General features: G+C 43.2%; 2 protein-coding genes across 3 annotated transcripts; one reads left to right on the top strand and one right to left on the bottom strand.

Moving 5' to 3' along the window:
• Positions 1-1,210: 1,210 nt before the first annotated feature.
• Positions 1,211-4,304, bottom strand: pclaf (PCNA clamp associated factor). Its single transcript, XM_073472332.1, has 4 exons — positions 4,181-4,304; positions 3,139-3,225; positions 2,699-2,879; positions 1,211-1,389 (listed from the first exon to the last, which is right to left on the bottom strand). The coding sequence occupies exons 1-4, from the start codon at positions 4,224-4,226 to the stop codon at positions 1,350-1,352; spliced, it is 354 nt and encodes a 117-aa protein (XP_073328433.1). The 5' UTR covers positions 4,227-4,304; the 3' UTR covers positions 1,211-1,349.
• Positions 4,305-5,342: 1,038 nt separating this feature from the next.
• On the top strand, positions 5,343-14,738 carry nedd1 (NEDD1 gamma-tubulin ring complex targeting factor). Of its 2 annotated transcripts, none has more exons than XM_073472641.1 (16): positions 5,343-5,415; positions 6,470-6,613; positions 7,484-7,578; positions 7,746-7,862; positions 8,275-8,415; positions 8,658-8,887; positions 9,367-9,568; positions 10,199-10,328; positions 10,884-10,994; positions 11,123-11,173; positions 11,264-11,353; positions 12,323-12,489; positions 12,965-13,157; positions 13,322-13,463; positions 13,573-13,639; positions 14,016-14,738. In XM_073472641.1, exons 2-16 carry the CDS (start codon positions 6,478-6,480, stop codon positions 14,118-14,120), a joined length of 1,977 nt encoding a protein of 658 aa, XP_073328742.1. In that variant the 5' UTR covers positions 5,343-5,415; positions 6,470-6,477; the 3' UTR covers positions 14,121-14,738. The 2 variants fall into 2 exon arrangements, with proteins under 2 accessions (XP_073328742.1, XP_073328741.1); XM_073472640.1 differs by having other exon boundaries at positions 10,881-10,994; positions 14,016-14,217.
• Positions 14,739-15,801: the final 1,063 nt, after the last annotated feature.

The following is a 15,801-nucleotide window of genomic DNA, read 5'->3' as shown; positions in this document are numbered from 1 at the left end:
TAGAAGAGATTAAATTATTTTATCCCCGTTCAAGTGAGCCGGGGGCTAAACCGGAAGTCAGCCGGCTCGGGCGGCGGAAGTCTCTAGTGCGCATGCTCTGTGGGCCTCAAGCCATGGAAGATCTGGGTAATGTCATCATGGATATATATATATATATATATATATATATATATATATATATATATATATATATATATATATATATATATATATATATATATATATATATAAGTATATATGTGTCTATGATGACATATATAAGTATATATGTGTCTATGATGACATATATAAGTATATATGTGTCTATAATGACATATATAAGTATATATATCTGTATGTGTGTGTGGTTTTCACTGCCTCAGCTTCTCATTTCTTAAACAACCACGTCAGAAGACTTTTCCTGTGGCCGTGGAGAAGATGTGACTCGTTTCAGAAGGGTCAGATTATTTGCCTGAATCAAGGAGATGCTGAAACTAGTTTAATAATGAAAGTAAGAGCATTTCCACAGGCACTGTGTGAAGAGGACTGAACAGCTGTGTAGCTTTAAGAAAACAGCTGATCGGTGCAGCTCATCAGTAAAAAAGGCTTCATTTGCTTCAGCTTAACTCCCAAGGATATAACGACAGAGACCGGAGGCTCGGGCAGCTCACACAGCGGTCAGGAGAGTTGACTTTATTCTCCACATTGAGTATTTTCTTGAAGTGCATAATGAAAATAAAAACGTCCTCCTCTGATTCAGTTCGATTTCTGTGATGGATGAGAGGAACCACAGACTACTGCGTCACAAATGAAGTTTGGTTCAGTAATACATTTATTATAGGTCTTCTGAAAATGTGACCAAACCTTAAAAAAATATATACACAAGCAGTAATTCTAATATTTGGTTAAACATCTGATATCCACCCACAAGCTTCTGGTCGTCCACTCCTCTTGAAAGAATCAGTGACGTTCGACTAAATTCGATGGCTTCCTGCAAGGATGCGTTTCTTCAGCGGTCCATATCTCCTAAATATCCCTCTTATTTCTAGTGCATATAAAAGAATATTATATGTAGTAACCCTCTGGTCATCTTGCACTCTTAACTTTAATCTTTCCCCTTTTCTGATTATAAACCAAACAAAACATTATGAATCTATGAATTTCAGCCCTATATTTTAAAACCCAATGCAAACAGCTTTCAAGCAACACATTAAAGATGAAACTCTCCAGGTTAAAAACATAAAAAGTTTATTGACTTATTAAAAAAATGAAGGAATTAATCGGAGAAGTATTTACAGATGTACAGTGACATTCAAGCATTCATCAAACAGGACCAACAGTCAAACTGATTCATTCATTCATTAAGGTGTTCAGTCCTCGTCCTCGTCCTCAGCAGGCAGCGGCCTCGACCTGCAGACGACAACATCCATCAGCAAAACCAACATGTTTCATAACCGATAAACACACGTCAGACTAAAACCTCTCCACACAAACACTCACTGGTCCTTTTAATTAAACTGTAGTCACACTCTACATTATTTGTCTCACTGGACTGTCGTTTCTACAAAACCCTTTAATTTGACACAAGAACAAAATAAAGAATTAAATTAAAATGATCTAATCCAGAAACATTTTGATTTAAGAGATTAAAACACAAGATATTGGAGTACACATTTTCAGTACTTTACAGTTCAATACTGAGAGTATTGAGATTCGGCAGCAGAGTAAACAAGACCTTCAAACATCAACACTGATCGTCACCTCAATCAAACAACCAGTCCACGACCTTCACTGTAGGACCAGAACGTTACTTGATGAGGGACGAGCTGCAGTTTCAGCCTCCTCATAAACCGAAAAGGAACTTTTCTGTTATATTCCTTCAGAAGAAACCGTGAAATGCACAAACTGTCCACAGTCAGTGAGACCCGAGTTACTCAAAATACAAGTCTGATGTGCTTCAAGTGCATCATGTCCATCATCTACAGGTATTCACGGAGGTAAATATCTCCATCTAGATACCAGCAGGCTCATCGCTGCCTTCTGATCAGAGCAGCCTGCTCACATTCATCTGCAGCCCTGAAACATTTCAACTGAAATACTGATACAAGTCTGTGATCAGATGCGATCTAAGACAGAAGTGTTGAAAGCTGCAACGACTCGTCGATTAATAGAAAGAAGACTAACTGGCAACTGTTCTGACAATCTATTAATTGTTATTAGCAGCAGCTATTCTCAGATTTCAGAGTCTCAAAGTGAGAATTTGATTATTTTTCTTTGTCAGACACGACAGCTGATTGAAACGCTTTACATGCAACACAAGCAAACCGACATCGTCAGGGGTTCATTTTTCTTTTTACACTCCAATAGTCAGTTTAACAGAGAAAATAAATCAGCCCAAGAATCAACAACGAGGCACATAGTGCATAAAACAAGAGTCAGTGTCAGCTGCATGTTCAAACTGTTCAGTGAGAAGCTGAAACAAACACTCATTTAGTGGAGGTCGTTTTATCAAGAAGGAAGCTGTTTGCAGCTTGTTCAGTGTTAATAATCACGATGTATCAGACTGTCGGTTGAATGAAGCTACATTTCTGCTTTTTCACAGGCCGAATGATTCATCAATTAATTGAGAAAACAATCAACTGATAGCAAAAACAACAAGTCTGCTTGTTAGAGGATCAGCGGTGCACCTGAAAACCCGAACTATAATAACCCAACATACTTCCTGCTGGCCTTTGACATCCCGCTGCCTCCGGCCTCTTCATCGTCCTCCACCTCCCCGGGCCTCTGGTTCTCCTTCTCGGGCTTCCTTGGGGGACCACCGAAGAAGTCTCCGATGCCCTTCTGCCAGGTTGGCGTGGGGCGGGGACACACCGGGTTACCACCAGCATATTTGCCCTTTGCTGTGAATTATAAAAATATATATAACCTCAGCATCACCTCCATCACACCGTGTTCTGCGTGTATTCTGTGGTGTTGTGTGGTGTTGAGTGATGTTGTGTGGTGTTGAGTGATGTTGTGTGGTGTTGTGTGGTGCTGTGTGGTGTTGTGTGGTGCTGTGTGGTGTTGTGTGGTGCTGTGTGGTGTTGTGTGGTGTTGTGTGGTGCTGTGTGGTGTTGTGTGGTGTTGTGTGGTGTGGTGTGACGTTGTGTCGGGACCGACCAGGTGTGGAGCACTGGCTGCTGCAGGAGGAGGAGGAGTTGGCTGAACTGGAGCCCAGAGACTTCCGGGGTGCAGAAGCTGCAACAGCTGCAAACACAATCAAACACACTGATGACGGAGTAACAACACATCAGAACCACATCAGAACCACAGCGGTGCAGGACAGCGGGTTATAACTGGACCACAGACGACACCGAGTTGGTAAAGAGAAGCAGAGCAAGTTACGCTTCGGATAAAACGTTCAAAATAGAGTTAAAAACGCATTTTTAAAAAGCTTGTATGAAAAATAAAAAAGGAAAGCTGGACCTCTGCGTGTGTGTGAGCGGTTATTTAAAACGGGTCTTTTAACGCAATGAGTCCTGGACCATTGTTTAAAAGTCCGTTTTGTATTAATTTGAGAGCTGATCGGTGGGTCAACTTTATGCCGAATATACAAGAGGATCTCATCGCTTACGAAAATATTGTCCGTGGTTTCCTGTCACACATGTTCCCTCCACGATGAACAACAAGGCTTTAATTGATGTGTTTTGTCGACGGGGTTTGACACGAACTCCGCACAAAGACGCGTTGCGGCGCTCAAAACTGGCGCCAGTTTACTGAAAGCGAGACACTAACCTATGGAAAACATCGATAATGTCATCTCGTCTGACTGGATCACAACCAGAACACGAAACACGCTTTTCGATGATATCACGAGTTTGATTTGTTTTTTTAAATAATCTCTGCTCAGGAGGAACCGAGAGGGAAGCCGAGCAGCCTCCGTGTTGGCGGGAGGCTGTTAGGAGCAGTCCTGGGTTTAACTCAGCGACATGTGCCTGCTGCCCTGACATGCTGGGATTTAGTTATTAAAACAGATATCAGCTGTATAAAACAACTCTCCGGGGGGAAACGACTTTCTTGTACTTTCCCCGCTTTGTTTATCGTAAAGTTATACGAGTGCGCTCCCGGCCCGCCAGACTACATGAGAAAATAGCTATACTCACGCACAAATGAACTATTTTACGCTGTATTTGTGATAAATATCTAAATTATGTCACTGTACCTTTTCTGTATGTTCCAGGAACACTGTCGGCTTTAGTCCTCACCATATTGGTAGCGACCTGTGAAGTCAAACGACGTTTGGACTCGGACACCAGCGGCAGGAGTGAAGCGGCGGCGCGTCCCGCCTCGGTTTAAAAAGATCAGCGGATGGGGCGGGAGAATTCTTCTTCTGTTGTTGTATTCTGGTAGTCTGCACGCAGCTGTGACGTAATGCTGCCCCCTTCAGGTGGATCGGTGTAACTACAGCCTCCTGCATGTTACCCTCAGTACACTGTTGTGAAGTTGTTTATCTACATTAACTGCTCGGTTATCGTCTTCAGTTCAACACATGAAGTCCACTCTGCACCTGATTAATATTATTAACATGTCTGCTGATAAATGAATCGCTGCACATCAGTATAACGTGGTAACAGAGACCACTGTTAACCATCTATATGAGATTAGATAAGATAAGATAATCCTTTATCAGGCCCACAACGCGGAAATTTGCAACATTACAACAGCAAGAAGGGTTTGCATAAACAGAGCGCAAGTGAAAAGTATAAGGAATATAAGTAAAAAAGCAGTAGAAACTATATAAACAATATGAATGAGGCAGGTAATCAGGATCACATGGAGCTGGTTGACAGAGAAACACGGTGCTGTTGATTTTCCCAAAGCCACTTACTCAAAAATAATTAAAGTGATATGACGTAAAAATAAGTTTTTAATGAGAAAAAAGACAACAACTTTTGTTTACAAAAAAAATCTGAGTAATGTTGAGCTGACTCATTAATATCTCCAAACAGGGGCAAAACAGACTACGCATTTATTATTTTTTAAGTAATAATAAGCGAGTTTTTAAAGGAAATGTTTACATGTATATTCAGATTCCTGATTTGATTTGTTTGCTTTACTTTTACTTTTTTTGTTGTGTCGTCATACTGCAAATGTATTCTTGTTGAGCATCTTGGTTCACACGCAGGTAACACTGATTCACCCGAGTTATAAAAGTTTCCACTGACTTTCTGACGTGTTTCTGAATAATAAAGTTTGTTACAGCCATGGATGTATTATATAATAATCTTATAGTCTTATAATAGATCCGTGGTTACAGCTCGATGTTTGCGCTTTTTAAGTCAAACACAGCTCTGCTCTGTTTGTCCCTCCCGCTCTCCGTAGTGGCGGTTCATTGGCTGCTGGCGGATCAGAAAAACAAAACAGCGACAACAACTTCAGTGATTAATTGATCTTCAGGTCTGTGCGACACGTTTTACAGTTCAGACTCAATCATCTGAACGGTTCCCGATAAGTTTCTGCTGGTTTCGTGTTGTTTCACATAATATTACGGCTGTTCGCTAACTTTAAAACCTGCTAAGGCTAATTGTGTCTGCTGTTGTGGCTAACGGTGACTGTTAGCTAGTTAGCGCTAACTTACTTTATCTGCTGTTGGTTAGTTTAACTGGTGGTTAACTAGCTAAAACTACCAGCAGCTCACCAGGTGCTGCTGCTGGTTTTCAGTCAAACTTTAATCAGTGGTACTTTGAAGCGTTTACCAGACACTTTCTCCTTTATCAGACACATCGAGCGTCAGTCAGCTGCTGACAGTCAAGCTAATTGTAACTGATGTGTCACTGACAGTTAAAGTATTTATGTAACTACGTTACACGTTACAATTACTCCTCTAGTTTAACTGTATAGTCTGTGTGGACAAAATAAAACCACACATATAAGCGACCTTTTGAAACTATCACCTGTTGCTCTCATGTGACTTTCTGTCGGACTGAAGAGTGAAGACGTGTTTTCAGAGTCACGTCCATCAGAAACTACACAATGTCTCCAGAGGGACGCAGCCAGGGTTTGATCCATACTGAGGTCATGACCCCGACCCGAACCCGAACCCCACCGATCCATCAGAACATTCTGAAGAACAAAGAATAAATCTGTGCTTTTTGACAGGACCAATAATCTCTTATGAAGTAATAACAGTGACAGCAAATATATGAAAATTGGACTCAAATAATGTTTATAAATGAGCTACACAGCATTTACTAACCATTTCTAACGTATTACAAACATCAACTGCAGCTTTACAACAGTTGCTAATAAATAGTTGATATTATATTATATATAATTATTTATTTTAATGATATAACATATTATATATTCTTTATATATATCAAGATATTAAAGACCCAGAGAATAATACCGAAGACATGACCTCAGTGTCCCCGGTGGAAGCTACGGCCCTGCTCAAGAGGAATCACAAAACTCTTATCGATTACAAATTTGATCCCTGATGTGTCTCCAGGCGCCGTCATGGAGGAGGTGACCCGCCTGGTGTCGACCGGAGACTGTGTGAAGATCTGGGATTCAGTTTCCATGGCACCGCTGGAGCAGTTCAACCCACATAGCGTCAGCCACCCTGTGACTCAGGCCTGCTGGAGCTCCAACAGTATCCTGATGAATGGATGGGTCCAGTGGCTTGATGCTGAAATACATAATAGTATGAATCAATAAGTTGATTTACACATTGTTAACCACATATTTAAATGATCTGTCCTGAAGCTTCCTGAAGTTTTATTTGTATGACCGACAAGCAAAAACTTAAATATGTTGAGTTTATTACCACATAAGAAAAAGAAATTGTCGCAGTAAAGAAGCTGGAACCAGAGAATGTTTTTTATTTTCAGCAGAAATTGACTCAACACTTGGCCGTGTTCTTGTGAACATGATATCTGAGACACGCTCTCAGGGAACTTCTTCAGATTTGGCACAAACGTCCACGTGGACTGAAGGATCAGCTGATTAGATTTTGGTGGTCAAAGGTCGCTGTGCCCTCACGTTGTTCAGTTCTTGTCAACGTTAATATCTCAGGAACGCCTGAAGAGAATTTCTTTAAATTTGGGACAAAACATTTTGCTGATATTGATCTTAAGCTGATTGTCATTGCACCATGTGATGAAGCTCTGGAGGCGGACAACCACAAGGCATCAGTTCTAATTTCTGTCTCTAATTGTTTTCATCACTTGTGTGTCCATCTAGATATCTCCTCTCCCACAGCTCCATATCAGCCTTTTACAAACCAACAGTGGGTTTAAGGAGCCTGCTGAGTTTCCAAAAGGGCAAAAAGTTTCCATAAAATGACTCAAATCGACAAAATTGAGCTGTGAAGCCAAACCAGTTTACTGTGAATGCAGTTTAAATGTTACTGTCAGGTGTATAATCTAATGCCAAAAAAGATTTCATAAAGCCTTTGTAAACTGGTGCTAGCTGACCAAGAGATTTTCAGGAGCAAAAGATGAACCTTGACCAGATCTGTCAGACCAGTACCTGGTGAGCGCCAGCAGCAGTGGAGACAAACTGGTGGTTTCCAGCCTCAAATCGACTCCTGTTCCAGTGGTGGAACTGGGCGACGGGGTGAGCGCACAGCTTCTGTTGTAATTTTCGTGCCTATTCAATGTTTCCTTATCGCTGCAGATTGAACACATCGCACAAGGTGGTGATATCAGAGCTTCCCACAAATGTAAGGTGGCAGTGGGCAGGAATGAACCTTACTCACTGATTATTTCTAATTATCCATTCAGAAAAAGCAAACCCGCGTGTGTCTGAGCTCATCGTCTCAGTTTCTGGTCAGTGGAGGTCTGGATCACTGTGTTCACATCTGGGACCTGAAGGCCAAGAGACTGCACCGCTCCCTCAAGGTGAGACCTCATACAGGACAACTTCATGTGAACTTCATCTCTGAAGCACCTGCTGACATACAAGTCAGAAAGAACATTACACTAATGTAGGGCTGCAACTAAGGATTGTTTTCATCGTCCATTAATCTGTCCACAATGATTATTTCCTCAATTAATCGATAAGTTGTTTGGTCTATAAAATGTCAGGAAATGTCGATCAGTGTTTCGGCAACAGCTCAACGATATTCAGTTTACCGTCACAGGAGGAAAGAAACCAGAAAATATTCACATTTAACAAGCTGACAGCTTCTGTGTGTTTTATGTTGCATGCTGAGTTGTCGGAGGCTCCGCAGCCTCAGGGTTTTCCTGTTGAGGATCTCATGAAGGTTTGAGGTGATACTGGATGTAACAGCTCCCCCCCTCTGTCCCTCAGGACCATAAAGAAGAGGTGACCTGTGTGTCCTTCAACGTCAATGACAGCTACATCGCCTCCGGTTCCACCAGTGGAGATCTGGTCCTCCACAGTCTGACCACCAACCTGTCCAGCAAAGCCTTCGGCCACGGCAGCAACCAGGTGAGACAGGTCACCAATATTCTGTCACAAGACTGTTGCAACTGCTTCGATGCACTTTGTGTCTTTCACATAAGCTTGTCTGCAGTGAGAGATCAGTCGACTCTTTTCTTTCTCTCTTCTCTGCTGCTTGCTATATTTCCGGTGTATTTGTGTTTAAAGTGAATCACGAGCTGATGGTGAGATCAGTGGAGATCAGTCTGCTGTTTCCATGACGACTAACAGAACTCCTGTTTTATCTTCAGCCCATCCACGACCTGAGGCTGTCCGCGCTGAGGCGCTCCCTGCTGGGCAGTGTTTCTGACAGCGGCACTGTGGTCCTGTGGGACTCCAACACCCAGAAGGAGATCCAGGTGTTTGACAGCGCCCATAAAGCCCCGGGCTCCGGCTTGGCCTTCTCCCCTGCCAGTGAGCTGCTGGTGGTCAGTGTCGGCCTGGACAAGAAGATCGTGTGCTATGACACGGCCAGCAAGATGTAAGACTGATGTAACGCTGCTGAGGTCTTTATAATGTTTCAGATGACAGAGAGTCACTGTTCATAGCTTCAGATGAGCTGACTGAGGACGGATCATAAACCACGAGTTATGTAAATGATTATTTTTTACTTAAAATATTTACTTAATATCTCAGTCAAAAGATCAATTTCATGATCCTCTATGAGAAGGAAAAGCAGCAGGTCTTCACAGTTGAAGATAAAATCAGAGACTGATCGATATGTTTGCTTGAAAAATGACGGATACAAAAAAAGATGATCAAAATAGTTGCTTGTTAATTTTCTGTGCAGAGCAGTTACCTGTGCCAGTAGTATCGTTACCTTTTTATAAGTGAGTTTGTTAAAAGCCACAGAAAAGAACCACCTCAGAAAATATGTCGATCAAATTTAATTGTGATTTGTTGATTTAGACCTGTGTGTGTAGTGTATCAGCTGTGTAATGTGTGCACGTGTGTCTCCAGTGTCCTGAGGTCAATCCGGGTCGACAGTCCACTGACCTCAGTAGACTTCACTCTGGACGGTACTGGTCTGGTGGTGGGATCCACTCAGGGGAAGATCTACCAGTACGACCTGAGGAACTCCAGCGCCCCCACCAGGATCACTGTGGCACATAAAACCTCGGTCACCTGCCTGCGCTTCCAGAGCAACACCAGCAGACTCAAGGTACCAGCGGACCAGACGTCAGGCCAGATGAGTACAAGTCTCTGAGGCTTTATCAACAAACAGGCAGCGATTCTCCCTCAACTCGCTGCTCTGAACGTTAATCTGTGGAAACACTGGAACACAAAATGTGGCTCTTAAAGAATATGAGTGTCGATAATCATATTAAAAAATGAAATATTGTTATCGTGATAGTAACAGTATGTGATAATACTGTGTGAATATAATAAAGACTCTTAAAGGAGCACTATGTAGTTTTGGAGAGGAAATTCAAATTCAGAATTTTAATATTTACAATATCAATAAGGTAATAATACAAACTCATCTAAGTGCTGCATCGTAGGCAACTGGACTTGTTTCAGTTTCTTGAAGACGTTTCACCTCTCGCCCCAGAGGCGTTCAGTTCTAACAGCCTCTGGGACGAGAGGTGAAACGTCTCTCTTGAACCACATGTGACTTAACATCTAATCTCATTTCATATCACGGTAACGATATAATATCGATATAATGTCAGATTGTCAGCAGGGTTTTCTATTGGACACTCTGAACTTCAGAGTTAAAGTAAGAAAATCATCTAAAAGTCTTTTACTTCATCTGCATGTTTGTGTTGTCTTTGTCTCTCTTCTGCTCCAGTCCAGTAAACTGGGCTCCACCAAGATCACCAGTGTGAAGAGATCCTCCACCAAGCTGCTAAACAGCCAGCCAGACCCCGCCCCCGCCACAGGCCCCGCCTCCGCCCCCCTGAGACAGGTGACAAGCACAGGTGGGTTCTTCTCATTGGTCCCTGTGTGCATGTCACATAACATCACTGCAGTAGTTAGTTGGTTTATTGATAAGTCGATGGACTGATAAATAATTAGCAATTATTTTGAAAATCAATGAACCTTTTGAGGGGCAGAGACTCAACAGGTGAGTCAGCATGAAACTTCCTCTTTAAATATGAAGGATCCTGAGTTGTTATTATTCATAGTCTGAGCAGAACAAACAGCAACAACAGAAAGAAGTCAGTGAATTGAGAGAACAAAGTGATCACAGTTGTATTTTACATATTTACAACACAAGACGTGTTTGCTTTTGGCTTTTGGCTCTTCGCTCACCAACGGAAAATGTTTGTCCCTCCTGTTGTAAACGACATTTTGGGTTTTTTGTTCGGACAAACGCATCAGAAGACACCTTGTGTTGTGATTTGTTGACCAAATGATTAAGTGAAGAAATATTTGGCAGATTATTTAATAATGACAATATTCATTAGTTGCAGCTCAGTTATGGTAAATTACAGTGTGACTCAGTTAGCAGTAACCAGTGTTGTGTCCAGCAGGTGGCGCCGGTGCAGAGGTGATGTCGCGGGAGGCTGAAGGCCAGCCGGGGACGGAGAAGTTCAGCAGCATTGGACGAAACAGTCTGGACGTCTTCTCTCCAGCTCGGGAAGGTCAGACCTCTGATGCTGCCTCCACAGAACTGAACCCTCTGATGACGCAAGTCATCAAAGAAACGATTCATAAATATCACAGAACCCAACGTAACCTCTTCTTTCTGTCCTCGTGCTATTTTGTCCAGACTGTAGGACCCAGGGGACGTCTGGAGACACACCGTTTGGAAGAACAAACGGTACGACAGGAAGTCGATTTGAAGTTTGACAGAAGTGGGTTTGAACGATGCTGCTGGTTCTGGACTAACTGTGATGCTGTGTTTCCATAGTGACCAGTCTGGAGATGCTGTCCAGAGAAGGGGAGGGTCAGCAGGTCGTAGGTCGGGCCAGTCTGGACATCTTCTCCCCAGTCAGAGAAGGTCAGACTTCCTTCACTCTAATGGTTTCTACTGGTTAGGAGAACATTGTTAAAGTGCCCTAAACCTGGGCTTCAGGTGCTCCTCCGACCTCGGCGTGTTGGGACTGAGTTCTGCTGTATCTTCTGAGGGAGCTGTGAGAATCTTATCCCAGATTACATCGGGCACATCTGTGTTGAGTTCCAGCCACGTCACGGTCGCTGTCGCACATCACAAAGTTGGAGATATTTACAATAAACACGCTTAAAACAGACAAACAACAAAACCATTTAACTACGTAGCCTACTCACCACAATGGAAGCACAAAAATCAAGGAGATCAGGCAGACACGACGCTCGCAGTGGGATATGAAGCCAGATGGAGGACGGACAAAAACAGCGTCGCACACACAAGGTCACTGAGACGTTATAAATGTCCTCAAATGATGTCGATCCAGTCAGCGTTGGTTGAAAACTGTAAGTCTGAAAATGAAACAGATCTCTTGGTGTGGCGCTGAGCAGACCTCTGGAGCTGCTGCTCATCTCTGCTGCAGGCTACATTAGCTGTCACTAGCAGTTGCATTGTGGGTATTGTAGGTGCCAGGTTTTGACAAGGAAGAAAGATGTGTTTAGACGTCTAGAGGCAACTTTGTGTTAGTTTTAGTTCTAGTTGGACTTTAGATGGAATTATTTTAAATACGAGACGTTGTTGTTGGTGTGTTGGTCTCTTCTTCATCCACCCACTGTCCTGCACGTGCAAACAGCTGATCAGAAACCCCTTCACCTGTTTAAACGACCAAGAAATCCGTGTCCTCGAGAGGGAATCGAACTGGGGACACCACGCTTCTCAAATCCCTCAACCCGAGTACTGAAACCAGGTTTCTTGTTGACATGATGCTAAAGATATCAGCTGACTCTGCATGTAAACACACTGATTCACAGATCTTCAGTTTTTATGAACCTTCTCATGAAGATGGGAATCGTTGTGTTTCAGACTCTCATCCAGGTACAAACTCACACCGTAAGACTCCCCTGGGGACGCCTCTGGTCACCTCTGCAGGGCGATGCTACAGCCCGCTGTCCGTCTTCCAGACCCCTCCACCAATCAAAGAGGAGGAGCCGCTCCCTGCTGCAGCAGCTGAACTATGTGACTCCAGAAAGGTGCTGACCTCTGACCTCAGTCTCTGTTTAGAAAATAAACTTAAACTAAACCTTCTTAAAAACCTGAAGAGCCAGATGGTTCGTTACACAGAAGCAGCTTTCAAAGGAGACTTGGCAGGTGATTGGACGAACCATCTGTCTATCACAGGCTAACTTCAACCAAAAACATGTTTTCATGAGAAAAGCCTTCAGTGTCGTTCTTTGCTCTTCTTTGATGAAATAAACTCTCCAGTTGTAACAGATCTGATGCTACAGCAGCTACACTAACGTCTGGACGAGCCGCCATTGTTGATTTCAAACTAACAGTCAACCACGCCCACAGCTGACAGTAGCTCCTCAGAGGAGGCTGATTGGTTTAACACCAGTTGGTTCAGATACAAGCGCAGAGCTTGAAGTCTGACAGACGGCTGTGTGAGATCAGACAATCATTTAATCACTTCATCATAACATATATAATGTACGTCTTGATTGACAGTCCGACAAGGCCAGCAGCTCCAGCCTGGAGGGGGAGGGTCAGACCCCGCCCACATCATCCCAGCAGACCAATCACAGTCAGCCGGCCCCACCCTTCTTCACTCCAGAGCCCAGCCTGAGGAGAGCCAACGGTATCCAAGCTCAGCTGAGCTACGACTCACCTGTCCAGGGAGCTCCACCCACAGCCACAGCAGGTACAGTCAGACACCAACACTGCAGAGTTGAGGGTTTGAGTTTTGGTGGGGTGAGAGTCCTACAGTTCAGCAGTGTAGGTAAAGAAAAGGAAGTGCCTTGAGTCAACAGAGTGTTTGATAAACAGATGGTTCTGAGTTTCTAACAGCTCGGTCTGAACCTTCAGGTGCAGCTCTGTCGGCAGCTGTCTCCTCCTCACTCTCCCAGAACATCGCAGACGTGGTTGGACAGGCAGGAGCTGCTCCTCTCACCTCCCTGCAGATTCACTTCATTCAAAACATGATTCATGAAACTCTGGAGGACTTCAGGTCGGTGCCAGACTGTTGTCTTCTTCCTTCTCAGACTGTTACTACAGTTTGATAAATATGAAATGTCATGAAGGATCCTAATTGTCTCGATGTGTCTCCTTCTCTGCAGAGACGCCTGTCACAGAGACATCGTCAACCTGCAGGTCGAGATGGTCCGACAGTTTTACATCCAGCTGGTAAGAACCACTGCGGTGTCCTACAGCCTGTTTATAGTCCATGTTCACCTCTCTCACCTGTTACTGTGCGCTGATGGTTTTAAATCAGATGAAAAGAGGATCATCGTATCAGTATCTTCAGTGACGGTAGAGTTGACTCCACGATGTTCTTCCCCTCTCACTCAGAAACTAAAACACTTCTGTCCAATCATGATTTAGACCATTTTAGAGCACGACAAAATATAAAAGGTGATTTCTCACTGAGACAGTTTTGGAAATCTGTGTAGTGCTCCTTTAATAGCCTGTTAACACACTGATGTTTTGTGCTTTTAGATATTCATGGAGCTTTGCCACTAATCCAGTGACTTGTGTCCATCTTGTGTCCCACATGTTTCAGAATGAGATCCACGGTCTGATTGAGAAGTACTCAGTGAACGAGTCTCTGGTGGAGGAGGTCGAGAGGCTCAGAGAGGAGAATCGCCGGCTGAAGACCAACTACTGACCCTCTCATTCAGAGCATGTGTGACTGTGCTGCCCTCAGTCGAGCCCCTCAGGCACAGCCTCGTCCCAGACTGTGTCCCTCCTGCAGCAAGGTTATGTTTATTTTACAAATGGTCACGGGACGTGGTTTGAATCTGTTGATCGTAGTCTCTCAACCTGAGGCGAGAAAGTCTTCAGTCAGAATAGAGCTGAAGTGGAGAACACTGCCTTCCTGTCGCTGTAACCGCTGCCTGCTGACTGAAGAGGACGAACAGAGAGCTGCTTTATTTTCTCCATCACTGCCTCCCTTCAGTCAGACTGTGGTGGCTGAACACCAGCCGTGCCTCCTGGTGCTGACAGCGACTGCAGCATCACAGATGTGACTGAAGTTGTGTGTTTTGTAGTTAAAGAACAAAGAGATATTGTCATAAAATGTCCATGAACTCATTTAAACATCTTTGGGAATCGTATGTTTTTAAATTTCAGTCTGAGGTTGTTGGAAACGTTCGACGGACATTTTGTTACATTATCAGCAGCTGTGAGCTTAAAGCAGCCGGACGGTTCACGTGTGCCTGTATCATGTTTATATTAATGAGAAACATTTTGTCTAAAGAATAAAGTTGTTCATATTGAAAAATGATGGGAGCAGATGTTTTCTTTCATCGTTACCAAGTTCATTCAATGTTAAGATGTAAATCTACAAAATATCCTTCATGTCACCTGAAAATCTGATTGGATCAGTTTGTTCTGTCATTTGTAAACAGAGTAATCCAGTAAGGTCAGAAGGTCTGAGACGACCAGTCAAAATGCTGCTTTAGTTTTCAGTCCTTACAAATTATTTAAAGATTCGGTACTTTTGCTTTGATGCAGCTCTTTTCTCTGTTCGTGGTCACAACACGGTCTGATGTCACCAGTAACAGACGATGAGCACTAATCTGAATTTGCAAAGTAACTAGTAGCTAAATTTATCAAATAAATGGAGTGAAAGTATTAAGAAGTAGAAAATTGAAAATGGAAAGTATCTCAAAATTGTACATAAGTACAGTACTTGAGTACAATTTGACGTTTGGGCTGAGATTTTTTATTTTTCCTGTTTATCAGTTCCAGTGATCAGTTACCTGCCAGAATACAGAATATATATTCTGTATTTGTATATGTAATTTATTTATAGCACAGTATCACTACTTTGTAAATATTCGTAAAATCTTCATGTGTAACGTAAAAAGTAATTTCAGCTGTCAATAAATGTAGTGCAGTAAAAGTACAGTTACAATAGTGGAGTAACTATAAAGTAACAAAAAAAGAATGAAAAACGTGTACAATTACTGCATTTATATACAGTACTTGAGTAAATGTACCTACTTACTTTCCGCCGCTGTGGGTCCGACTTGTTGGACCATCTCAGGTGAGTGTGGGTCCGACTTGTTGGCCCGGACCAGCTCAGGTGAGTGTGGGTCTGACTTGTTGGACCATCTCAGGTGAGTGTGGGTCCGACTTGTTGGACCATCTCAGGTGAGTTTGGGTCTGACTTGTTGGACCATCTCAGGTGAGTTTGGGTCCGACTTGTTGGACCATCTCAGGTGAGTTTGGGTCTGACTTGTTGGACCATCTCAGGTGAGTTTGGGTCCGACTTGTTGGACCATCTCAGGTGAGTGTGGGTCTGACTTGTTGGACCATCTCAGGTGAGTTTGGGTCTGACTTGT

Source organism: Pagrus major, chromosome 8, assembly GCF_040436345.1.
Source record: "Pagrus major chromosome 8, Pma_NU_1.0".
NCBI lineage: Eukaryota > Metazoa > Chordata > Actinopteri > Spariformes > Sparidae > Pagrus > Pagrus major.
The sequence above is the reverse complement of the archived record's forward strand: the minus strand, read 5'-3'. Positions and strand labels throughout refer to the sequence as shown.

Coding starts and splice junctions, on each gene's coding strand:
- pclaf (XM_073472332.1), bottom strand. CDS start 4,226: ATGGTGAGGACTAAAGCCGACAGTGTTCCTGGAACATACAGAAAAG. Junction 2,880..3,138: donor CAGCCAGTGCTCCACACCTG/GTCGGTCCCGAC, acceptor TATAATTCACAG/CAAAGGGCAAATATGCTGGT. Junction 1,390..2,698: donor ATGTCAAAGGCCAGCAGGAA/GTATGTTGGGTT, acceptor TGTCGTCTGCAG/GTCGAGGCCGCTGCCTGCTG.
- nedd1 (XM_073472640.1), top strand. CDS start 6,478: ATGGAGGAGGTGACCCGCCTGGTGTCGACCGGAGACTGTGTGAAGATC. Junction 9,569..10,198: donor GCAACACCAGCAGACTCAAG/GTACCAGCGGAC, acceptor CTTCTGCTCCAG/TCCAGTAAACTGGGCTCCAC. Junction 11,174..11,263: donor ACCGTTTGGAAGAACAAACG/GTACGACAGGAA, acceptor GTGTTTCCATAG/TGACCAGTCTGGAGATGCTG.